General features: G+C 40.8%; 1 protein-coding gene across 4 annotated transcripts in view; it reads right to left on the bottom strand.

Annotated features, from left to right (window-relative positions):
- Positions 1-20,917, bottom strand: part of BRWD1 (bromodomain and WD repeat domain containing 1) — a 134,477-nt gene that overhangs the window by 47,726 nt on the left and 65,834 nt on the right. For all 4 annotated transcript variants that reach the window (XM_030577639.1, XM_030577632.1, XM_030577624.1 and 1 more), the window contains 6 exons: positions 19,564-19,625; positions 12,855-13,010; positions 12,446-12,566; positions 7,968-8,093; positions 4,516-4,594; positions 2,427-2,471 (listed from right to left, as the gene is read on the bottom strand). In XM_030577639.1, the coding sequence (XP_030433499.1) occupies positions 2,427-2,471; positions 4,516-4,594; positions 7,968-8,093; positions 12,446-12,566; positions 12,855-13,010; positions 19,564-19,625 (589 nt within the window). The remainder of the gene's footprint in view (positions 1-2,426; positions 2,472-4,515; positions 4,595-7,967; positions 8,094-12,445; positions 12,567-12,854; positions 13,011-19,563; positions 19,626-20,917) is intronic.

Raw genomic sequence — 20,917 nt, 5'->3', positions numbered from 1 at the left:
CCTAAGGAGGTCTTGGTGCGCCCTGAGATCCAGCGGAGAAGGGCTACTGGAGGAGGTGCCAGCCACCGCTTCGTCGGGGGAGGAGGATGAGGAGACCCCAGGCAAGAAAGTGTCCAGTGGGGGGTCCCCCTCAGCCCTCGCCTCTGTCTCAGGAGCAAGAGCAGGGTCTTGCTGCTTCGATCCTTCCTCTCCATCCGGGGAGGGAGGGGGGCGAGACAACGAAGCCTCTGGCACCCTGTGCTCCGCCGTTGCAGGCCTAGCAGGAATCTGTTGGGGGCCCTGGGCTTGATGGTATGCCCAGGGGGTCCAAAACCCCCACTGCTGCGGACCTTGGTCCTGTTGCGGAGGGTCCTGAAACAATGCCGCCTGCCTGTCGGTGCCCAGCGCATACACGCTGTCCGCTTGAGACGACACCGACGGCTGCCTAGAAGGCCATGGCGGGGCCGACCCCGGCTGATAAAGGTCTGCGCGGTTCGGCACCGAAGATGTTCTCGGTGCCGGGGATCGGTACCGGGAGTCATAGCAGCGCCGGGATCGGGACCGGGTTCTGTCTCGGTGCCGGGATCTGGATCGGTACCGGCCGCTGCTTTGGTGCCGGGATCGGGACTGGGACCTGCCACCGACGCGGTGCTGGGAGGTCGACCGGGACCGGGACCTGCCACCAGCTCGGTGCCGGGAGGTTGACCAGCGCGGTGAGTGACGGCGAGACTGGCTCCTCGAGTCACGGTGCCGGTATTGACGGCTGGAGTCAGACCGCGACCGTCTGGAGGTCGATCGGTGCCGCGAGTGCGACCGGTACCGCCGAGGGGAGCGGTGCCGGGACTGCGAGCGGCGGCGGGATCTCGAGCGACCGTGGCGTCGGGACCTGGATCGCGAGCGCGAGTCCCGAGACGGTGCCGTCATCATGGGTTTGCCCCTAGATGCTACCCGCACCGGAGGTACCGGGGGTGGTGGCTGAGTAGACTCAGTTAGGGCGATAAGGTCCCATGCCAAGGCGAAGGTCTCTGGAGTGGATGGGACCAATAGCTCAACCCCAGATCTTATGGGGGAGCTTGGCGGCACCGGACTCGACGGACCCACTGGGCCCGGAGTCGACGGTGCCGGTAGCGCCGTGGCCGATGTCGATGCTGGGCGCTCCATTCGGGTCTGCCTGGCTGGAGTAGCAGACGTTGACGGTCTCGCCTCTACACCCGGTGCCGGGGAAGGTCGGTGCCGGGGAGTCTTCCCGGTGCCGGTGCGATCCGGTGCCGGCGCCGAGATCACGGCCTGTGAAGCTGCCGGGTCAAGTGCCGCCTCCATTAGGAAAGTCCTGAGTCTCTGGTCTCTCTCCTTCTTTGTCCTGGGCTTAAAAGCCTTGCAAATGCGGCACTTGTCTGACCTGTGCGATTCCCCCAGGCACTTCAGACACTCGTCGTGGGGGTCGCTGGTTGGCATAGGCTTTTTACAGGCCGCACACTGCTTAAAACCCGGCGAACCAGGCATGAGCCCAGTGCCGGGAAGGGCTACAGCCCAGACCGGCGAACAACTATATACAATACAATACTATTTACACTACAACTAATTAACTAACTATACTTAACGACCTAACTAACAACTGTAATAATAACGGTAGTTAACAAGGAGAGCTAGGGACGTGGAGGACAGCTATGCCGCGCTCCACAGTTCCAACGACCGACACGCCGGTAAGAAGGAACTGAGGAGCGGGTGGATCGGCAGGGGTATATATCGAGCGCCATGGCGGCGCCACTCTAGGGGGCGACCTGCCGGCCCACTGGAGTTGCTAGGGTAAAAAAGTTTCTGACGAGTGTGCACGCACGGCGCGCACACCTAACTGGAATGGATGTGAGCAATCACTCGAAGAAGAACAATCACTTTACTGAAATCCAGTTAGAGTACATCTATTGCATTTCCTTTGTCTACAAAACCAGTTATCACAAAAAAAGAAATCAGTTTGATCTGGCAGGATCTACCTTTCGCAATACCATGTTTATTTTAAGCCAATTGTTTATCACTGTGCCTTTAACTACTTGCTCTTTCAAAACTTGTTTTCAGACCCTGCATATAATTAGGGTCAAACTAAGGGGCCTATAGTTTCCTGGATCACTTTATTCCCTTCTTAAATTAGGTATTATATTTTCAATTCTTCAGTTATTGAAGTCTGGTTTTATTGAAATCTGTTTTAATATCAGTTTTATCCATTGCATGTTCTGTATTATGACTTAATTACAGGAATAAGTAAAAAACCTTAAGAAATCTTTAAAAACTTGTATCTGATATTTGCAGTTATCACCAGGAAAGTAAGGAAAGACATTAATTACAAAAGGTAGCACACTCCACTAGGTTCTGCTACTTCACTACGGTTTTTGCTGACCACCTTTTTGTACCGGTAGGATTTCAATATTTATGGTAAGGACAGGACAACTTACTTTTACTCTTCTGTAAGAAGTTCTTGGAAGACATTTATCATCATCCTACAAAACAGACCACACACCACTTCAAAAATAATTCACAAGATAAAATAGGTAACAACTATTCAGACAAAGAAGCTGCCATTATAATTTATACTAAAATGAAAATAGTAAACATAGTACACCTCTACACTGATAATAACGCTGTCCTCAGGAGCCAAAAAAAAATCTTACCGCATTATAGGTGAAACCACGTTATACAGAACTTGCTCTGATCCAGAGTGTACAGCCTCGCCCTCTTCCCCCCCGAGCACTGCTTTACTGCATTATATCCAAATTCGTGTTATAACGGGTCACGTTATATCAGGGTAGAGGTGTATCTATTGTGATGGACATTATAGAAAACTGTCCAGTTATGCTAGGAGTTCCAACAGTTTCTGACAAGCAAAGAGGGAAACATCAAAGGAGATACCGCAGCCTTTAAGGCGGCCTCAAATTAGGAGTGACTTATTTAGGACCCTAAACACAAATCAGTACTCAACATTCCTGGCTCCAGCATCTTGTCCTAGACTCATGACTTTAAGGTCAGAAGAGACCATTATGATCTAGTCTTGACCTCCTGCACAATGCAGGCCACAGAATCTCACCCACCCACTCCTGTAACAAATCCCTAACCTATGTCTGAGTTACTGAAGTCCTCAATCATGGTTTGAAGACCTCAAGCTGCAGAGAATCCTCCAGCAAGTGACCCAGGCCCCATGCTGCAGAGGAAGGCGAAAAACCTCCAGGGCCCTGCCAATGGATGGATGATATTGGAATCCTTGATGCAAAGGCACCCAGAGTTAGGGTTTTCATTGATGCATCAGAGGGATGCTTGCACTCTCGGTACCTCTTATCAGATGCTTTTTATATAAAAAGGATACCTTACGACAAACCAGGGCTCAATACCACCAACTTTAAACACGAAAGGGCATGAGACTCTCAGTGTGTAGCAGATGAAAAAATCTTACAGCTTTTCAAGTTTTGCCTGTCTAGCTCAGAAGTTAAGACAACCAGGCATGAAAAGCCCACCAAAAGTAACTTTGGAGAAACACCGTTTTTCATGGTTTAAGTAATAAGTCATTTATGGACTGAATTTCAGAGTTTCCCTGGACTTAGTCCTTAGTGTGTTTCAGCATTTTGCTCAGGGAATTAAAAAAATGCTTGAAATGTTTTTTGGTAAAAGTAGTGTGCTATTTTTTATTAGGTGGCACTCCACCGAAAGCTGGCACTCCAAATGTACACATTCACTGTATGTATTGCTATCGACAGCTCATCACATTAAAATAAATGCATTAGACTACTATTCTCAAATACTGAAATGAATTTGTTAGTTTCATATTGCATAATCAAATGCAGTAATCAATAATCATTTTCTCTTTTTTAAATAAAGAAAGCAATTCAGAGCAGAAGTATGAATGTAATTATGTCAAATAGTAATGGCTCTCATCACATCTATAATTCTGTGTCCTGAACTCTTGGCACTATAATTTTTTAATTATACCATTTTTAAAAAAATTGGGATAAAAATGAAAGATACCCAGAGTTACATATAATTCAATGAATATTGTCTTCAGATGTAGTTATATATCCATATACTGCACATTTAATAACCGGTATGGAGTAACTAAGTCACACACATTTGGGGGAGGAGAACTATACTGCACTTGACAACAATGATTTATCTGTAAAATGTAAATAAATAATATTGCACATGGAGTGTACATGTAAATATCCACAACTCAACAATTATTGAAATACAGTTATGAAATATGGTATATCTACCTATACCAGATCCAAACATCCTCAAACTTTGGGGAAGTTCAAATAATAGACTGAGCCATTATATATATAGAAATTATGAATAAAATATGTATATGTAGTAGGTATATTTCTATAACCAGACATTTGTAATTGTGGCATGTTATATAAGTTTAAAAATATATTTTTTAATTAGTTTTGCTGCAGCTAGTAACTAGATTGACAGTACTTTATCACTGCTAATAAGCTCTTATTTGAATATTTGTTTAAACTAAAAACAGCAGCAACAACAACAAGAGTTTATTACCAGATCAGCAGCATCAAGAGAGTCCTGCTCATCTTCTGTTGTATTACTAAGCTCAAATATGTTTGTACACACCGGATTACTGTAAAATAGAATTAAAAGCTTTACTACATGAATAATGGAAAAACATGGTTACCACTTTCTAGACTTTAACACACATATGAATGCTGGAAAATAGTAATTTTCCAAGAGAATTTAAGGCTTGAAAAGGCATGCTTAAAGAACGTATTGTAAGCTCAGTAAACATGGCATTGGCAACATAATTTAATTAAAAGCTCCTTTTACCAATTTCAAATGATTTCTGCAGAATCGGACAGCTAATTCATATATTATAATATGCATTAATCTCAGCTTCTTAACTTTAGATTTATAACAACTTAGAATGTCTGGCTAGAAGTTTTTCCACTGAAAAGCAGGTGGCAGTGGTTGAGAAGGGAAGGGATATAAAATGTTCCGAATTCTCTATTTAGGAAAGAATTTAGTAAATGTTTAACAATTTCTCTCAGGTCAACTAAAGCATTTTAAGATTAAGGCCTTGTCATCAGTAGGACAAATGGTAACTTGCTTTGCTTGGAACATCTCCATGCTAGATGGTTTACAAGAACTAGTTTGTTGATAAGCCTTTGGATGAGGTCTTTAATTCTGGTCTAGATAAAACAGGAGGGCCTACAGGTTTTCTATAGTGTGAAAAATAATATAAAATCTGAAATGCACCAGATCAGGCAGACTGATTAAAAGAGCAGAGAATACTTGTGTGTGTGACAGACAGTAGTAAGGGTATGTCTACAGTACGGGATTATTCCAATTTTACAAAAACTGATTTTTGGAAACAGATTGTATAAAGTCGAGTGCACGTGGCCACACTAAGCACATTAATTTGGAGGTGTGCGTCCATGTACCGAGGCTAGCATCAACTTCTGGAGCATTGCACTGTGGCAAGCTATCCCATAGTTCCCGCAGTCTCCCCCGCCTATTGGAATTCTGGGTTGAGATCCCAATGCCTGATGGGGCCAAAAATTTGTTGTGGGGCATTATGGGTAAATGTCATCAGTCAATCCTCCCTCCGTGAAAGCAACAGCAGACAATCATTTCACACACTTTTCCCTGGATTGCCCAGGCAGACGTCATAGCATGGCAATCATGGAGCCCGTTCAGCCTTTTTTCACGGTCACTGTATGTCTACTGGATGATGCTGACAGATGCGGTACTGCAGTGCTACACAACAGCATCCCCTTGCCTTTGCAAGTTAGCAAAGACAGTTACCAGCCCTACTGTACCATCTGCTGCTGTCATGGGTGCTCCTGGCCAGCCTCGGTGAGGTCGGTCAGGGGCACCTGGACAAAAACGAGAATGACTCCCCAAGTCATCCTCTTCTTTAAGTTTTGTCTAATGGAGAGTCAGTCCTGCCTAGAATATCAGGCAAGCCTACTAAAGAACCAGAGAAGCAAATGGCCACTTTGGGTCAGAGCCCCAGACATCCCACAGAAACGATGAGTTGCATGCCATTCTAGGCATTGCCCCTGCAACAACCCCACCCATTGCTTCCCTCCTCCCCTACCCCTCTTGGGCTACCGTGGTAGTTATCCCCCCATTTGTGTGATGAAGTAATAAAGAATGCATGAATAAGAAACTGACTTTATTGGCTCTGCAAGCAGAGATCAAAGGGGGGAAGAGGAGGGCGGCTGGCTTACAGCGAAGTAGAGTGAACCACCATTCTGCACTTGCTCAGCCTATAGCCGAAAATGGGAATCTGTGACAACCACTAGGATAGAAACTCAGGCAGGACTGAACCTCCATTTGTGTGTGGGCCTTTGGTTGACACTGGTAAAATACAGAATGTCTCAGGATATGTATGTTGGGAGACAGTTCTAAACGGCAGCTTAATTTTTTTATTTGTAGCAAAATGTAGAGGTCTAAGTATCTGACTGTGAGCCCTGGTGGCAAGGGGTAGGCGTGACCACGCGGTGCTGCTGACTGGGAGAGCAGCCTGAGGCAGAAGCCTCCAGCTGGCATGATATTCCAGTCAGGAGTGAATCTCTATTAGACAAAACTTAAAGAAGAGAATGACCGGGAGTCATTCCCATTTTTGCCTAGGCACCCCTGGCCGACCTCACCGAGGCCAGCCGGGAGCACTCATGGGACGATGACGACAGATACCAGTCCTACTGTACCGTCTGCTGTCCACAAGGCAAGGCAAGGCAAGGGGACACTGCTGTGTAGTGCTGCAGCACCGCGTCTGCCAACAGCAACCAGTAGACATATGGTGACATTGAATAAAGGTGAAACAATTTTTTCCCCTTTGCTTTCATGGGGAGGGGGAGGGCACTGCCTGACAACATATACCCTGAACCACCCACGACAATGTTTTTGACCCTTCAGGCTTTGGGAGCTCAACCAAGAATTCAAATGGTTTTCAGAGACAGCGGGAACTGTGGGACAGCTACAGTCATCAGTCGCCCCTCCCTCCGTGAGCGTCCATTTCATTCTTTTGCTTTCTGGTATGCTTGTCTCAGCCCCTTAAGTTTCACGCAGCACTGTGTTGAGTCCATGTTGTGGCCTCTGTCCACCATGGCCTTGGAGATTTTTTCAAATGTTTTGGCATTTTATCTTTTGGAATAGAGTTCTGATAGAACAGATTCATCTCCCTATATAGAGATCAGATTCAGAATCTCCGGTATGGTCCATGCTGGAGCTCTTCTTTGATTCTGGGACTGCATGGTCACCTGTGCTGATCAGTGCTCCACGCTGGGCAAACAGGAAATTAAATTCAAATGTTTGAGGGGCTTTTCCTGTCTACCTGGCCAGTGCATCCGAGTTCGGATTGCTGTCCAGGGAGGTCACAATGGTGCACTGTGGGACACTGTCGAATTGTGGCCACACTAACCCTAATTTGAAATGGCAATATCGGTTTCAGTGCTACTCCTCTCGTCGGGGAGGAGTACAGAAATATATTTTAAGAGCCTTTTATATCAAAGTAAAAGGCTTCGTTGTGTGGATGGGTGCAGGGTTAATTCGATTTAACGCTGCTAAATTCGACATAAACTCGTAGTGTCAACCAGGCCTAAAGCTGACTTACCTCTAAATGGCTAACAAAACTATATTCAGGGTAGATGGTGTATGGGGATGAGCAGAAACCTCTGCTTGCAGCTAAAAGTTTTCTCATGAACAAGTTCTATAGAAAGATCTCTCTCAAATCCTGAATAATAAATGCTGATTAAATTGGAGTGCTAAAAATGTCCCTTTGCTAGACAAATCAAGATGCTTCAAAGTTAGTTTGATAAATAGTTTAGGAAATATTTAGAACTTGAAAGTTTTTAAAGGTTTCAGCTATTCTTCATTGCAAAAAAAAAAAAAAAATACAGAGTCAGCAAAAATTGAGAGAAATTCAAGAGCTATCTCCAACCCAGGTAAATGAAATATGTATACAATTATATTCAGACTGAAATATGACTTACTCAATGAACTTTAACAGCTGTTTAGTGATCTTCTTAGCAGATCGAGCAATAGCACTCTGAGGTTCATTGAAGGTGCTGGCATTACTTTCAATACACCTGACTTCCCACACCAGTGCAGAGATCCTCCTTTAAAATTATAAAACAAATTAACATTATTTAATACTAAAAAGGAGTATAGAAAAAAAATAGTTCAGTAAATATCTGTCCCTATTAGGTCTATTATACTAAACTGGCAATCCTTTAGTATCAAACCCCAGCTTAATCTCATTTAAAACAATTCATATGGAAAACAGCAAAAAGTATTCAGGGTTAGCCAGAGAAGTCTCAGCTGTAGGGCGAAGGGGAGGGAGACCTCAATATTGATGCAAAAATGATATTAATAAAGTATTTTAAGTAGTTACCAATTTGTTTGTACCTCTACTGAATATTAAGGTATAGTTACAAGAATGTTACATCCAGGATGATTGAAAAAATAATATATATGTTTGGCTAATTATGTTACAAAATGTTGAAGCTAATCCAAGGAATTCCAGAGGGTTTCTGCTTTGATCTCCCAAGGATAAGCAAACATTAAGTAAACAAACCATGTAAATACTTTTAGGAAGACACCTGATTATGAACAGACTGTATGGTTGCGTTATCAGACAAATAAATCCAGAGGTAAAGTGGGCATAATTCCATCTCTCCCCCCCCCCACACTTTTCAAAGAAAAATCTGATTTTATACCCTCACAAAAAATTCTAGAAATATCCTTATTGAAATTGATTACTTTTGTCTTCATTCTTCAGACTTGGACAAAATTTATGGGGGGAAACGTTTTACACAAGACACTGCTTACTTCCAACTCGTGTTTCCACTTAAAGTTCAAAACAGTTATTGTTTCTCAAATGCTTAAGATGGTACAAGCTTCTTTTAATGTATTTTTCCAACTATTTGGTATCAAAATGCATGTCTTCATATAACAACTGCCTGATATCATTGCAGTATGAGTAGTGAGATGTTTTATATACAAATATAGCAAGGACATTTGATATTAGACTAATTACTAATGCAAGATGCTATTTAAGCATAGAATATTTAGATTAATGGGGAATTAATTTATTACTAACAGTGGATAAGCAAACTCTCCCCCAAAGCAAGAGACAAGAAAATCATTGTTAGAAAAATTGCCATGTAAAGTCAACAACTTAGGCTAAAGACTTTCTAGGAGTTATATAACTTTAAAAAACTGTTCTGAGAATGAAAAACTCATTAAAAACAAGACTATTTGACAACAGAATTTCATTTCCTATCAAACTAATAAAAGGAAAAAACCCTCAGAAAATGGACTGAATAAAAAGAAAGTTAAAACGAACTAAGAATTTTCTGGCTCTTTCCTGCCACAAGAAGAACAAAGGCAATAAAGAAATGTTGCATATTCATTAAGACGACTGCATATTCAGGAGCTCAAACTACCACCCAAACCAAAGCCGAAGGCATGAAGCCATTGAAAGAGAACAACCAACCTGAATCTAAGCAAGCATGAATGTTTTCTTATAATTTCACAAAAGAAAGAAAAAAGGTATCAGATTCTAAATTGAGAACTCTCATCCCGATATTCTGCTTAAACAGCAAACACTCTATAACTCATCCTGTCCACCTCTACACGAAAGAAGAAAAAGAGAGAAGGCTCAAGAAAAAACCAACCCCAGGAAACAACCCCGACTTCAACATGGATTGGTGAGAGGAAGTTAAAGCCACCACCAAGGGATTAGATTTAAAACTCCTGTAATGATTTGCTGGAATACTGAAATGCTGTTGTAATTTAAAATACTAACAGTTTCTCCTGTTAATCAAGTGATTAGACTATGCATTCATGAGAAGAGACAGGGGCTAAACATTTGTACACAGAGAAAAGAGGGATTCAATTAGATTTTAGATTCTTAATATTGCTTAACTGGCCTGTCACAAGACAGCTCTTTAAATGGCTTCTTCTAAGTAACTGATTTAAATATTTTCTTGGGCTTCATAAAATGTTTTTAAGATTGCTTACTTTATCAACTACAAATTGGCTGGTTATTTATTAATAACCAAAAGGTCCACATTCCCTGATACAAAATTCTTTTGCCCATCTGTAAACATTCTTCGTTATCTAAGGATATACTAAAGAATGGATTCACAATAATTTGGGAAACAAGATACTTTGGTCTTAACTTACCAAAGAGGAAAGCACACTTCACAGGTGTTCACTATCAGGGAATAATCTCTGTCAAAAGCTCTCCATAGAGAGATACAGAAGAGATTGTAATAGAAATAACCACTTTATTATTTGTGTTCAGTCATTTGTGCTGTTTTCCTTTCCTTTCCTTAATAATGAAATAGCCCCGGTTAATAACTGATTACTTTGCTTGGGCTTAAATGTTTGCTTGCTATCCTCTAAGCAATGTAGAAGATTCCCTGTGAGTCATAGTGGAAGTTACACTCAGTAGTTGGCCGTAAGACTCTAAACTAAATGTTTTTAGTAATTTTGAAAACAAAATTACGTGGCATCCAACAATTTATAAGTACCCCTTTCTACATCAATCTTTTTTTCCCTCCCACCCTTCAATTTTGAGATCCATGTTAATGCTAAAAGCAACAGAGTCTGATGACACGCATCTGACGAAGTGGGTATTCACCCACAAAAGCTTATGCTCCAATACGTCTGTTAGTCTATGAGGTGCCACAGGACTCTGTCGCTTTTTACAGATCCAGACTAACACAACTATCCCTCTGATACATGTTAATGATAGGTAAGCATTTAGGATTTAGCATGTTCCTGGCCTAAGTGCATATTTTTCTGAGCACTCTCCTGACATACTGAAATACTTTCATATTTCTCCACAACTATCAGACTACACAATCATATATTGCATGGAACACTTTCATGAGTCAGTTTTGAAGAAAAATATACAAATCAAGATAAAACTACATTAAAACTAGTTAATTTGTATATGAAGTTTGTGTCTACCAGGCTCCCATGAGTTAGTCCTCAAAACCAACTACTTCTGGAGTAATACCCACAATGGCAGGCTTTTTTCCAGCAATCCAAAATATTGATGGCTCAGAATAAGCATTCTGGAAACCCCAGGTTCTGAAATCTCACTTGCATAGACACTACTGCATTTGGCTGAGTTCCTTTGGAGGTTCATAAGCTTTCAAGCCCAAATATTATTTTAAAACTTAATGAGACCTATCTGAAGAGGATAAAAACCCTGTTACTTAATTGGTGCTGTATATTGTATCACATTCTATTTTCAGCCATACAGACCTGATGCCTCTTTTGATATCAGAGTACTGAGAATGCAGCATACAGAAAGCTTATGTATTTTGTTATCTTAGTCACCTCTAAAGAAAGGAGGAGCACTATTCCAAGAGGCAAAAAAAAAAAAGGCAAAATATGACCTCTTTCCACATTGTCCTAAGACATAACCATCTCCAACTGGGTAATTCCCCACCTGCCAGTTAAGTTCAATTTTTGACTTTCCCCAATCTTTCATATTTCTATCCTCCTCGTCATCACAGCCTGAGAGGAAGGATTATTGAGTAAAGGTCCTCTGCAAGTCTGAAGAAACTGAGGACCCAAGTTATAAGCAAATGAAGATGATGTGCTGCATGGCCAAGTACAGGGCTTAATTTTATCACTTACTATTTCAAATCCTTATAGCTAATTATGAACTAAATTATGACAATTGGCAAATATATATTTACCACTTTATCCGTAAATCTCAAAGCACTTCACAAAAGGTGAGTTTTATCCCCATTTTACAGATGAGGAAACTAAAATGCAGAGATAATAGGGGCCTGATTTTCAGGAGTGTTGGGCACGTACAACTCCCATTAAAGTCAATGGATACTGCAGGCATTCAGCATCTCTGAAAACCAGGCCCCACGTATTATAACTAAAGCACTCTTAACATTGTCAAACATACCTATGCGACTTAGATACCTAAGCCCCATTTTCAGAAGGATTTCAGAAGACATGAGACTCAGGCTCCTAAGTCACTTAAATGCCCAAGTCCCATTTTCAGAAATTTACCTCAAATCTATGACAAGCATGGCACTTCAGAAATTCAGTTTACGTTACTTGACTGCTAGTCTTAAAAAACAGACATGCAGTTTTCATGTTCATTTATTCCAAAATATGTCAACTAATTTTGTTTATAATTTCAACCAATGTTTATAACTGATATCACTAGAAGAAAAAACAAGGAACTAGTATATTTTTTAATATATTATAGTACTAATCACTTTTTAGATAACTATAAAATATTAGTAGCGTTGCATTCATATAGTGCTATTCATTTTCACAGTGTTTACAAACAGAACATTTTCCCTTTTTGGTGCATTCTCCAAAAAATGTTTAGATCTTTGTAGATCACTTAACTTGATAGAAACTTGGTGGAAACTTAGTGAAGGTAATGAAGTTTTCCTCCTTTCTACTGCTAAGGTAGACTAACCTGTAAAACCGGTTGATTAGTCTCATCCGAATAGTGCAAAGATCCGTTGGATAAGCTATCACTGTACAGTACTTTGGATATGTACTCAGATCAACTGGACCAGCAAAAGCTGCTGAAATGTCTGTCAAAAATAATAATATTTCAGTTAGTTGAGCTAACAAATTCAAAGCCTGTATACATGCGGATTTTCATACAAGCATTCATACTGTTATAGTATAACCACTGTTAACAAAACAGGTTATGTATAAACCTATGAACCTGAATACAGATTTGTGATAAAGGTTGCAAACATAACTACAGTACTTTATCATAAATCTTTAAAAAAGGATCAGCACTATGTCTCAGATACCGAATTACAAATGTTTACTGTTATGAGAACAATGAACTTTCTAATTTTCTGTGTTCTCACCAAGATTCAGAAGCTGATCAATGCCACTGATAATCCGTTCACATACTTCATCTCGCGATCTTTTCCCCCATTCTCCCTCTTGTGGTTTGTATAGTAGCTTCTCCATTTCTTCATAAGTTACAGAAACACTAGCTCCTAATTCCTCAGGTTGATCAACTATAGTTTTATAGTAAATGGGGAAGGTGAGAGAGGAAAGAACAGAAACAAAAGAATAAATGACAATTTAATAAGCTATATGCTTGCCAAGTTTGACACTGTAAATTCTTGCCTAATCTCATAAAATGGGGGGTTTGATGTTTAGGAATACAAAATATCTTTAACCTTTCTTTGTTGCAGATGAGTTTTTGGAATACTTTGCCATCTAATGTAGGAATGGCCAATTTTGTTTTTAATGCACAAAATTGTATTTAAGTAGCTGTTAACACTGTTTGCATTTACAGACTGTCTGTTTAAATTTAGGCCTGATGTCCACTAGTAAAAGATGTAAGTATTTTTGATTACACTACACCTTACACCGCTGATAGTCCTAGTGCAGCTATACTATTTTTCTTTGCACAGCAAGGCTAACTGAGCGTATAAAGAACTCACAATATGCAGGGTAATACCATGTGTTCCATGGGATAACAGAAATAATAGCAGTTCCTTTGAATTTTGTTGTATTCTACAATGAAACCGGTTTTAAGTGACCACTCAAAGGACAAGTACCAACTCTGCTTGCACTGCAGAAGAGATCAAAAAAGCTAAGTAAATGTTAGCATGCCTAAAGACTAGCATGAAAAATACTGAGTATTATGCTATATATCTCAATGGTATATCACCTGAAATACTGTACCTAGTTCCTATCTTTAAAGGCATTCTGGGGTTTGGGTTTTTTTTTTTCCTTCTTGTTAGTAGCTTCTCTCACTCGTTGATCACTAATTGGTTAATGCCCCCCACCAGTGGAAATGGGGGATGGCTCAATGTTGCTGCTGGAGGCTCCAGGACTGAGCCCAGCCCTCCAGCTCAGGCCACTGGAAAAGTTCATCCAAAGTTGCAGAAATTCTTCACGCAACCAATTATTAGCATCAAGACAAACCTACTATATTAACCTTCGTGCAATTGTCTCTTATTCTCCCTTTAGAGAGAAAAAATTAAATGTTACAAATTATATTCTGCTTTTCATCAGACTAATAGAGTAGGATGAATGAGGAGAGAAGTTACTAGCAGAAAATTATTATATTTCACATTCTGCAGCACAGTTTCTTTCCTCATTCATCACTAAGGTGAAATAGCATGCACTGAATAACATAAGAGGGGGAAAGAAAGCAGCAGAGTTTTAAGTAGAACAACAGGTAGAAATGGAAGCTTGCCCACAAATAAAGCCACAGCTTTGTCATTTAAAGAATTATTTGGGAATCAACCCAGAAGCACCTTCCTACCAAAGGATGCCTCTAAAGAAGAATGGAAATCTACTTTGCAAATCTTTATACATCTCAAACAATTCCCCCTCCCCCTCCCCACAATGCCTTTAAGGATCTTGTAAAGAAAACCTTGATTCCTTCTCAGACTCAGACTCTAGGACTGGAAGGGACCTCGAGAGGTCATCGAGTCCAGTCCCCTGCCCTCATGGCAGGACCAAATACTGTCTAGACCATCCCTAATGGACATTTATCTAACCTACTCTTAAATATCTCCAGAGATGGAGATTCCACAACTTCCCTAGGCAATCTATTCCAGTGTTTAACTACCCTGTTAGGAACTTTTTCCTAATGTCCAACCTAAATCTCCCTTGCTGCAGTTTAAGCCCATTGCGTCTTGTTTTATCATTGGAGGCTAAGGTGAACAAGTTTTCTCCCTCCTCCTGATGACATCCTTTCAGATACCTGAAAACTGCTATCATGGCCCCTCTCAGTCTTCTCTTTTCCAAACTAAACAAACCCAATTCTCTCAGCCTTCCTCCATAGGTCATGTTCTCAAGACCTTTAATCATTCTCGTTGCTCTTCTCTGGACCCTCTCCAATTTCTCCACATCTTTCTTGAAATGCGGTGCCCAGAACTGGACACAATACTCCAGTTGAGGCCTAACCAGCGCAGAGTAAAGCGGAAGAATGACTTCTCGTGTCTTGTTTACAACACATCTGTTAATGCATCCCAGAATCACGTTTGCTTTTTTTGCAACAGTATCACACTGTTGACTCATATTAAGCTTGTGGTCCACTATGACCCCTAGATCTCTTTCTGCCATACTCCTTCCTAGACAGTCTCTTCCCATTCTGTGTGTGTGAAACTGATTGTTCCTTCCTACGTGGAGCACTTTGCATTTATCTTTATTGAACTTCATCCTGTTTACCTCAGACCATTTCTCCAATTTGTCCAGATCATTTTGAATTTTGACCCTGTCCTCCAAAGCAGTTGCAATCCCTCCCAGTCTGGTATCGTCCGCAAACTTAATAAGCGTACTTTCTATGCCAACATCTAAATCGTTGATGAAGATATTGAAAAGAGCTGGTCCCAACATATATCTGGATAGTTTAAGTCCCCCATCACCACCAAATCTTGGGCTTTGGATGATTTTGTTAGTTGTTTGAAAAAAGCCTCATCCATTCTCCATAAAGTTTCCAGATGTTTAGCATGCCATGCAGGATTTTAATCTTGTCCATAGCAACTTTCTGAGGTAATGGCAACTAGAAAGATCAGCCACAAGCTTGTTTAATTTATCACTCCAATTAAACTTGACCCCAATGAGACTCAGGTGGACAGCCTACTGTGATTGCCTAAAAATACCACCAGGCTCATACCTGATTTGCTATGGTGCTTGGTCATAGGACTCCAATTAGCCAATGTGGAGAAATTTTAATGTAGCGGACACACTGCTACTTTGTATTACAACAGCATCCAGAGACCAGGACCCCATCATGCTGGGCACTGTACAAATACAGTAACTCCACACTTACTGTCCTCTCTCTTAATGTTGCTTCAATGTTACGTCCCTGCTCCATTATAGAACATACTTTTTTAAAATTATGCAATGCTCCCCTATAACGTCATTTGGCCTCCTGCTTTGTCCATGGCTGGCAGCCCCCCATCAGTTCCCCTACACCCCCTCCCCACCCTCCTGAACACCACAAACCAGCTGATTGCCACGGGCAGGAGAGGGAGCAGGGAGGCTGCATGCCGCGTCCTCGGCTCCTCCCCTCAGCGTCCTGAATGCCGCAAACCAGCTGATTGCCCCGGCAAAGTCAGTGCCCGCGCTTGCAAGAACAGCAAAAGGAGCAGTTGGACAATCCACCCTCTTCCACTCTTTGACTCCACCACTTCAACCAAGCTTCATACTCAGCAATGATAATTGTAGTATTAAATTGTTTCTTTAAAATTGTTTAAAAAAGACTTATACCTGTATGAAACTGCTTGTTTAAAATGTATATAATGCCTTTTGGCTGGCAAAAAAAATCCCCTGGAATCAACCCCCCATTTACATTAACTGTTACGGGGAAATTGGATTCGCTTAACATCATTTCGCATAAAGTCGCATTTTTCAGGAACGTAACTACGACGTTCAGTGAGGAGCTACTGCATAGGAAAAAATCTGTCCCAGACCAGAAAATAACTTACTATTTCCTCTCTCACAGAAACATAATTTTACTAGACCAGTGAGTAAAGTTTCTTGACCGAGTTCTGTCTGGACACCAAAATGCATCAATAAGGTTAATGAAGAACTGAACTACACTTCTCTTCCAGTGCCCAGACTCTTAACTGTAGGTGGTCCAGGTTCAGATGAAGGAGTTCCTGTTTGCAGAGGACTGGTCTTTTCACCCAGTGCAACTGAGATTCCCTGAATTTCCACTGAGTCCAACAATCATGCTTCAATCACAAGACGACCTCTAACGAGAAGTAGGACAGTGGTCCCCAACCTTTGGGGACTGTGGCGGCGGTGGAGCATCCGCCAAAATGCCACCGAATTTCTGCAGCATTTCTGCAGCAACACCTCTCGATGACGTTGCTTGTCAGCGGCAAGCAGCATCATCGAGAGGCATCGCTGCTGAAATGCCGCAGAAATTCGGTGGCATTTCGGCAGATGCTCAACCGCCGTCCAGGATGCGGGCGCATTTAGATGCCCCAACCGGCACCACATTGGGGACCCCTGAAGTAGGAGGAAGCTTCCCCTGTGACCACCATAATTGCCCACTATGGGATTTCTTGAACCTTCTTCTGACACAGCTGGTACTAGCTACTGTCAGACAGGATACTGCACTTAGTAGACCACAGGTCCAATCCCATATGGCCAATGGTTTATATTTTTATTAGATAGAGCTGGGTATGTGAACTAAAATGTTAGGTACTCTGAGAGCTGGAACTTTGTTCCCCAACCTAGGAAGCTTGCTTCCATACTGAGCACGCAAGGGTGTAGAGTGGAATTTGGCTTGACTTTCAAAATGTCTGTATTTAGTTGCCGAGAAAGGGACATTTGGATGTGATCAGAATGCATCTAATTTTGAACTGCACCAGGTGCATGCTTCATGATCTCATAAGGAATTTCTGAAGGCTCATTTTAAGAAATTCCACTCAGGGCACAACACTGATGCATGACACCAGCAATCCAAAGCCATTAGAGATAAATGGCTACTCATGACCACTACCAAACCTGTCTTGACTGCTGGATGAACATATTCTTTACACTGGGTCCAAAATGTGCTTGATTTAGAACAACTGGTGAGTGTAAACCCTTTCCCACAGCTGGCTACTCATGAATGGATCTGTTGCCCTGGATAAGGCATTAATTAGTGTCTGTACACTCATGGACAACATGGGCAACTTGCAATCTAAGTCATTCTGTGACCACTACCAGCCATCTCTTAAGACTGAGTGTTGTGAACAGGCAGGGCACATACAGACTCTTCAAAGTCTGTATATGGTTGTCTCACATGAGAATCACCACTTAGATTTAGCCCCGTGATTGTAGGGCAACTCTGCTATTACCTGAGGGGGATGTATCCCAGCAGCAGATCCAGGTGGCTGAAACCGCAATGCTGTCAAATACCCAATCCAGAGGAGGATAAGACGACATATTATATGTCGCTAATGCATGAAAATGTATAGAAATTGAAGTTATAAAACAAAGCAATTGGGAGAAACTGAATCACCAACTTGTTCTGCTGCCAGAGACAAAATATCTGCTGTTCTGTAAGGTGTTTAGTTCTAGAGCCTCCAGAAAAAATGGACTACCTCTGAATACCAGAGGTGGAGGACATAAACCTATTATTGATGAACAAATGAAGACAGAAGCTGTTCTGCAAAAAATACAGGTCATGGACAGGGGACCAATTAGAAGCATATAAAATTAACCACAGAAAAGCTTTTGCAAACATACAGATTACTTAGTTTACAGAAGAGTATACAAAATAATGAACAGTATAGAGAATGTAAATCAAGTGCTCATTACAGAGCAAACATGCGGAACTTATCACAAGATATCACTGAGACCAAGAATTTAGCCAACTTCAAAAAAGGATTAGTCAGACACATGGCTGATGAGCACATCCACAACTACACTAGATAGGAATAAAAAAGTTTCAGTGAGCTTGGAAAGGAGGCCATTTCCTAACTCAGGTGATTGGGAAGAAAATTCCCCTTGGGCTGATTATTACATGATTGTCTTCTTCAAGGTTTCATGAACTTTCCTTCTGAAGCATCTAATACTTACAAATGACAGTGACAAGATGCTGGATTAGATGGACCACTGGTCTGATGACAATTAAAACTGATTTTCATTCTAGTAGTAACCTTAGATACACCTTAGTCATTTATTATAAGGTTTTGCTGACTGTACAGAGTGCATATTTCATTATATTTGATTATAAACCTGAGTTGTGTGGTTATGATTAATGCAGGAATCTTGGCACAAGCCAAGAAGATTAGAATTTTTAAAACAGCCTTAATTAGTTCAACACATCTACAAGAAAGCAGGAAGAAAACTGATGCAAAGCAATTAACCACTGGAACAATTTACCATGGGTTATGGTGGATTTTCCACTACTCATCATTTTAAATCAAAATTGGATGTTTTTCTAAAGGATATGCTCTAGGAACTATTTTGGGGAAGTTCTATGGCCTATGTTATGGAGATGGTCAGACTAGATCATCACAATTCTCCTTTCTGGTCATGGAATCTATGAATTACAACAAAAGTTACAAAGGCTCCTTTGCAGAAAATTGAGAACAGCCACAGGATTCTATGCTTGATGACTGGTTCCACTTGTCTCCCTATTTGTTTTTAAAATAGAATATACATTTTGACCTATAGGAGTACTTAAAAGTTTTGTGATCTACATACTTCAGCCATTTCCCTTCTCTACAAGTGATTCTGCGGAATGGGGTAAGAGGAATTTACGGAAAAAGACGTGCTAGTTTTGGACAATTCCAATATCCAGATTCAGAGATTTCAAAGTGAAAAAAATTTCCTCCTTCCACTTTCATCCTCTCAAAGCCAGTTTTCATGGAAACTATCAGATCTCTAACTGTAATAGAATACCTATGCCATTATATCAATTCCACCCTTAAGATCATATGAAAAATGATAGTGTCCTACAATAATAAAATAAGACTATACTCAGGTACTTTTGTAACAGGGACCATATAAGAAAATATCAAGACTAGTATTACCACTTGCATGAAACAAATTATTTTGGAGATAGGCAAGAGGATGAGAGGCTTTTAATTCATTTTCACATACCATGATCAGGAATTGGCTCCATGTCCCATGGGCTAAGCTTTTCAATTTCACCATTGTCCCATCTGTTTAAACAACAAGCAAATTAACAAAACAATTAAATTATGCTCAAGTATAAGTGTTTCCCTGCAAAAAATGTAAGGAATTTTTCCTTTGATTTTAAGCATAATTAAATTTGCAGTATAAATATATAGGAAGGAGGGAGCAAGCCAAGCCCTCTTAGAGGCAAATCTACTGCAAACATAGTTGGTTTAAAAGCTTTAAATTACAACAGCATTCCTACTCCAGGTAATGCTTAACTGATCTCCTACTACATCAATGGGAAGACAAAGAAAATGTCTCTCTAAGTTACGAACCAAGAACATTTCAAACAAAGTAAGTCAAATGTACACCCCATTCTGAAGCTTACGTCTGAAAATTTCACAAGGTATTTACAGTAAATAGAAGCAAGCACCCAGGAAATATTGGAAGGTTTGAAGGAAAATTTACAACAGTTTTGCCGAATAGTTAAAATTCTGAATCAGCAAAGCCAACAGCAATCAGTTTAGCTACTTTTAGAACATTTTTTGGCACTATAAATTCACACAGCACTTTACAAACAGATCATGTATGCTCTGCTACAAAAAGAGTTTACACTTGAAATAAGACAACAAACAAGATCAAGGTACTAGTACACAAAAAAGGACAGTGCAAATATTACTGTCAATGGAGGAGGATTGTTTTAAGAAATGGAATTAGAGGGATTTGGAGGAAGGTAGACCAAGAAATGGGGTGTTTGGTGGAGCACAAAGACTGTTGCGATCATGGGGAGCAGCAGGCTAATAGCACAAAGTAAACGGAAAAGAAGAAACAAAAGTGATAGGATTGGAGGCAAACAAGGTGAAGGCGGAAGCAATAGTTAGTCTGGTTCACATCGAACAGTATATTCACTTAATAAATGAATATTAGAGATTGATTTAAATTCCTGTAGATTGTATAGATTTTTTTATGCCTTGATTAGCAATGTAATAGCTAACAATGTTGATATTTAAATTACCATAGTTGGGTGCTGTAACCAACACCCATTTAGCTGAACAGGGCAATCTACACTTCTCAGAATTATTTTAAGCTGTCTGCAGACTCAAGCAGACATCAGTATTCAGTTTGCACTCCGTTTGCTGTTTGAAGGTTTACTTTGCAACCATAGAAGTTATAGACTTCTTAGAGCTTGCTTACTCAGTTTTTGTACCAATTATATTGGTTTAGAAACCCCTACTATGGATGCAACTATACCAATAAGTACATTTATCAGTATAACTTATTTCAGTATAAGCTCTTTATATATCAGGGTTATATTGGTTTAAAAACCAATGCCAAT

The sequence above is a fragment of the Gopherus evgoodei genome, chromosome 1 (genome assembly GCF_007399415.2).
Source record: "Gopherus evgoodei ecotype Sinaloan lineage chromosome 1, rGopEvg1_v1.p, whole genome shotgun sequence".
Taxonomy (NCBI): domain Eukaryota; kingdom Metazoa; phylum Chordata; order Testudines; family Testudinidae; genus Gopherus; species Gopherus evgoodei.
This window is presented reverse-complemented; position numbering and strand designations above follow the sequence as displayed.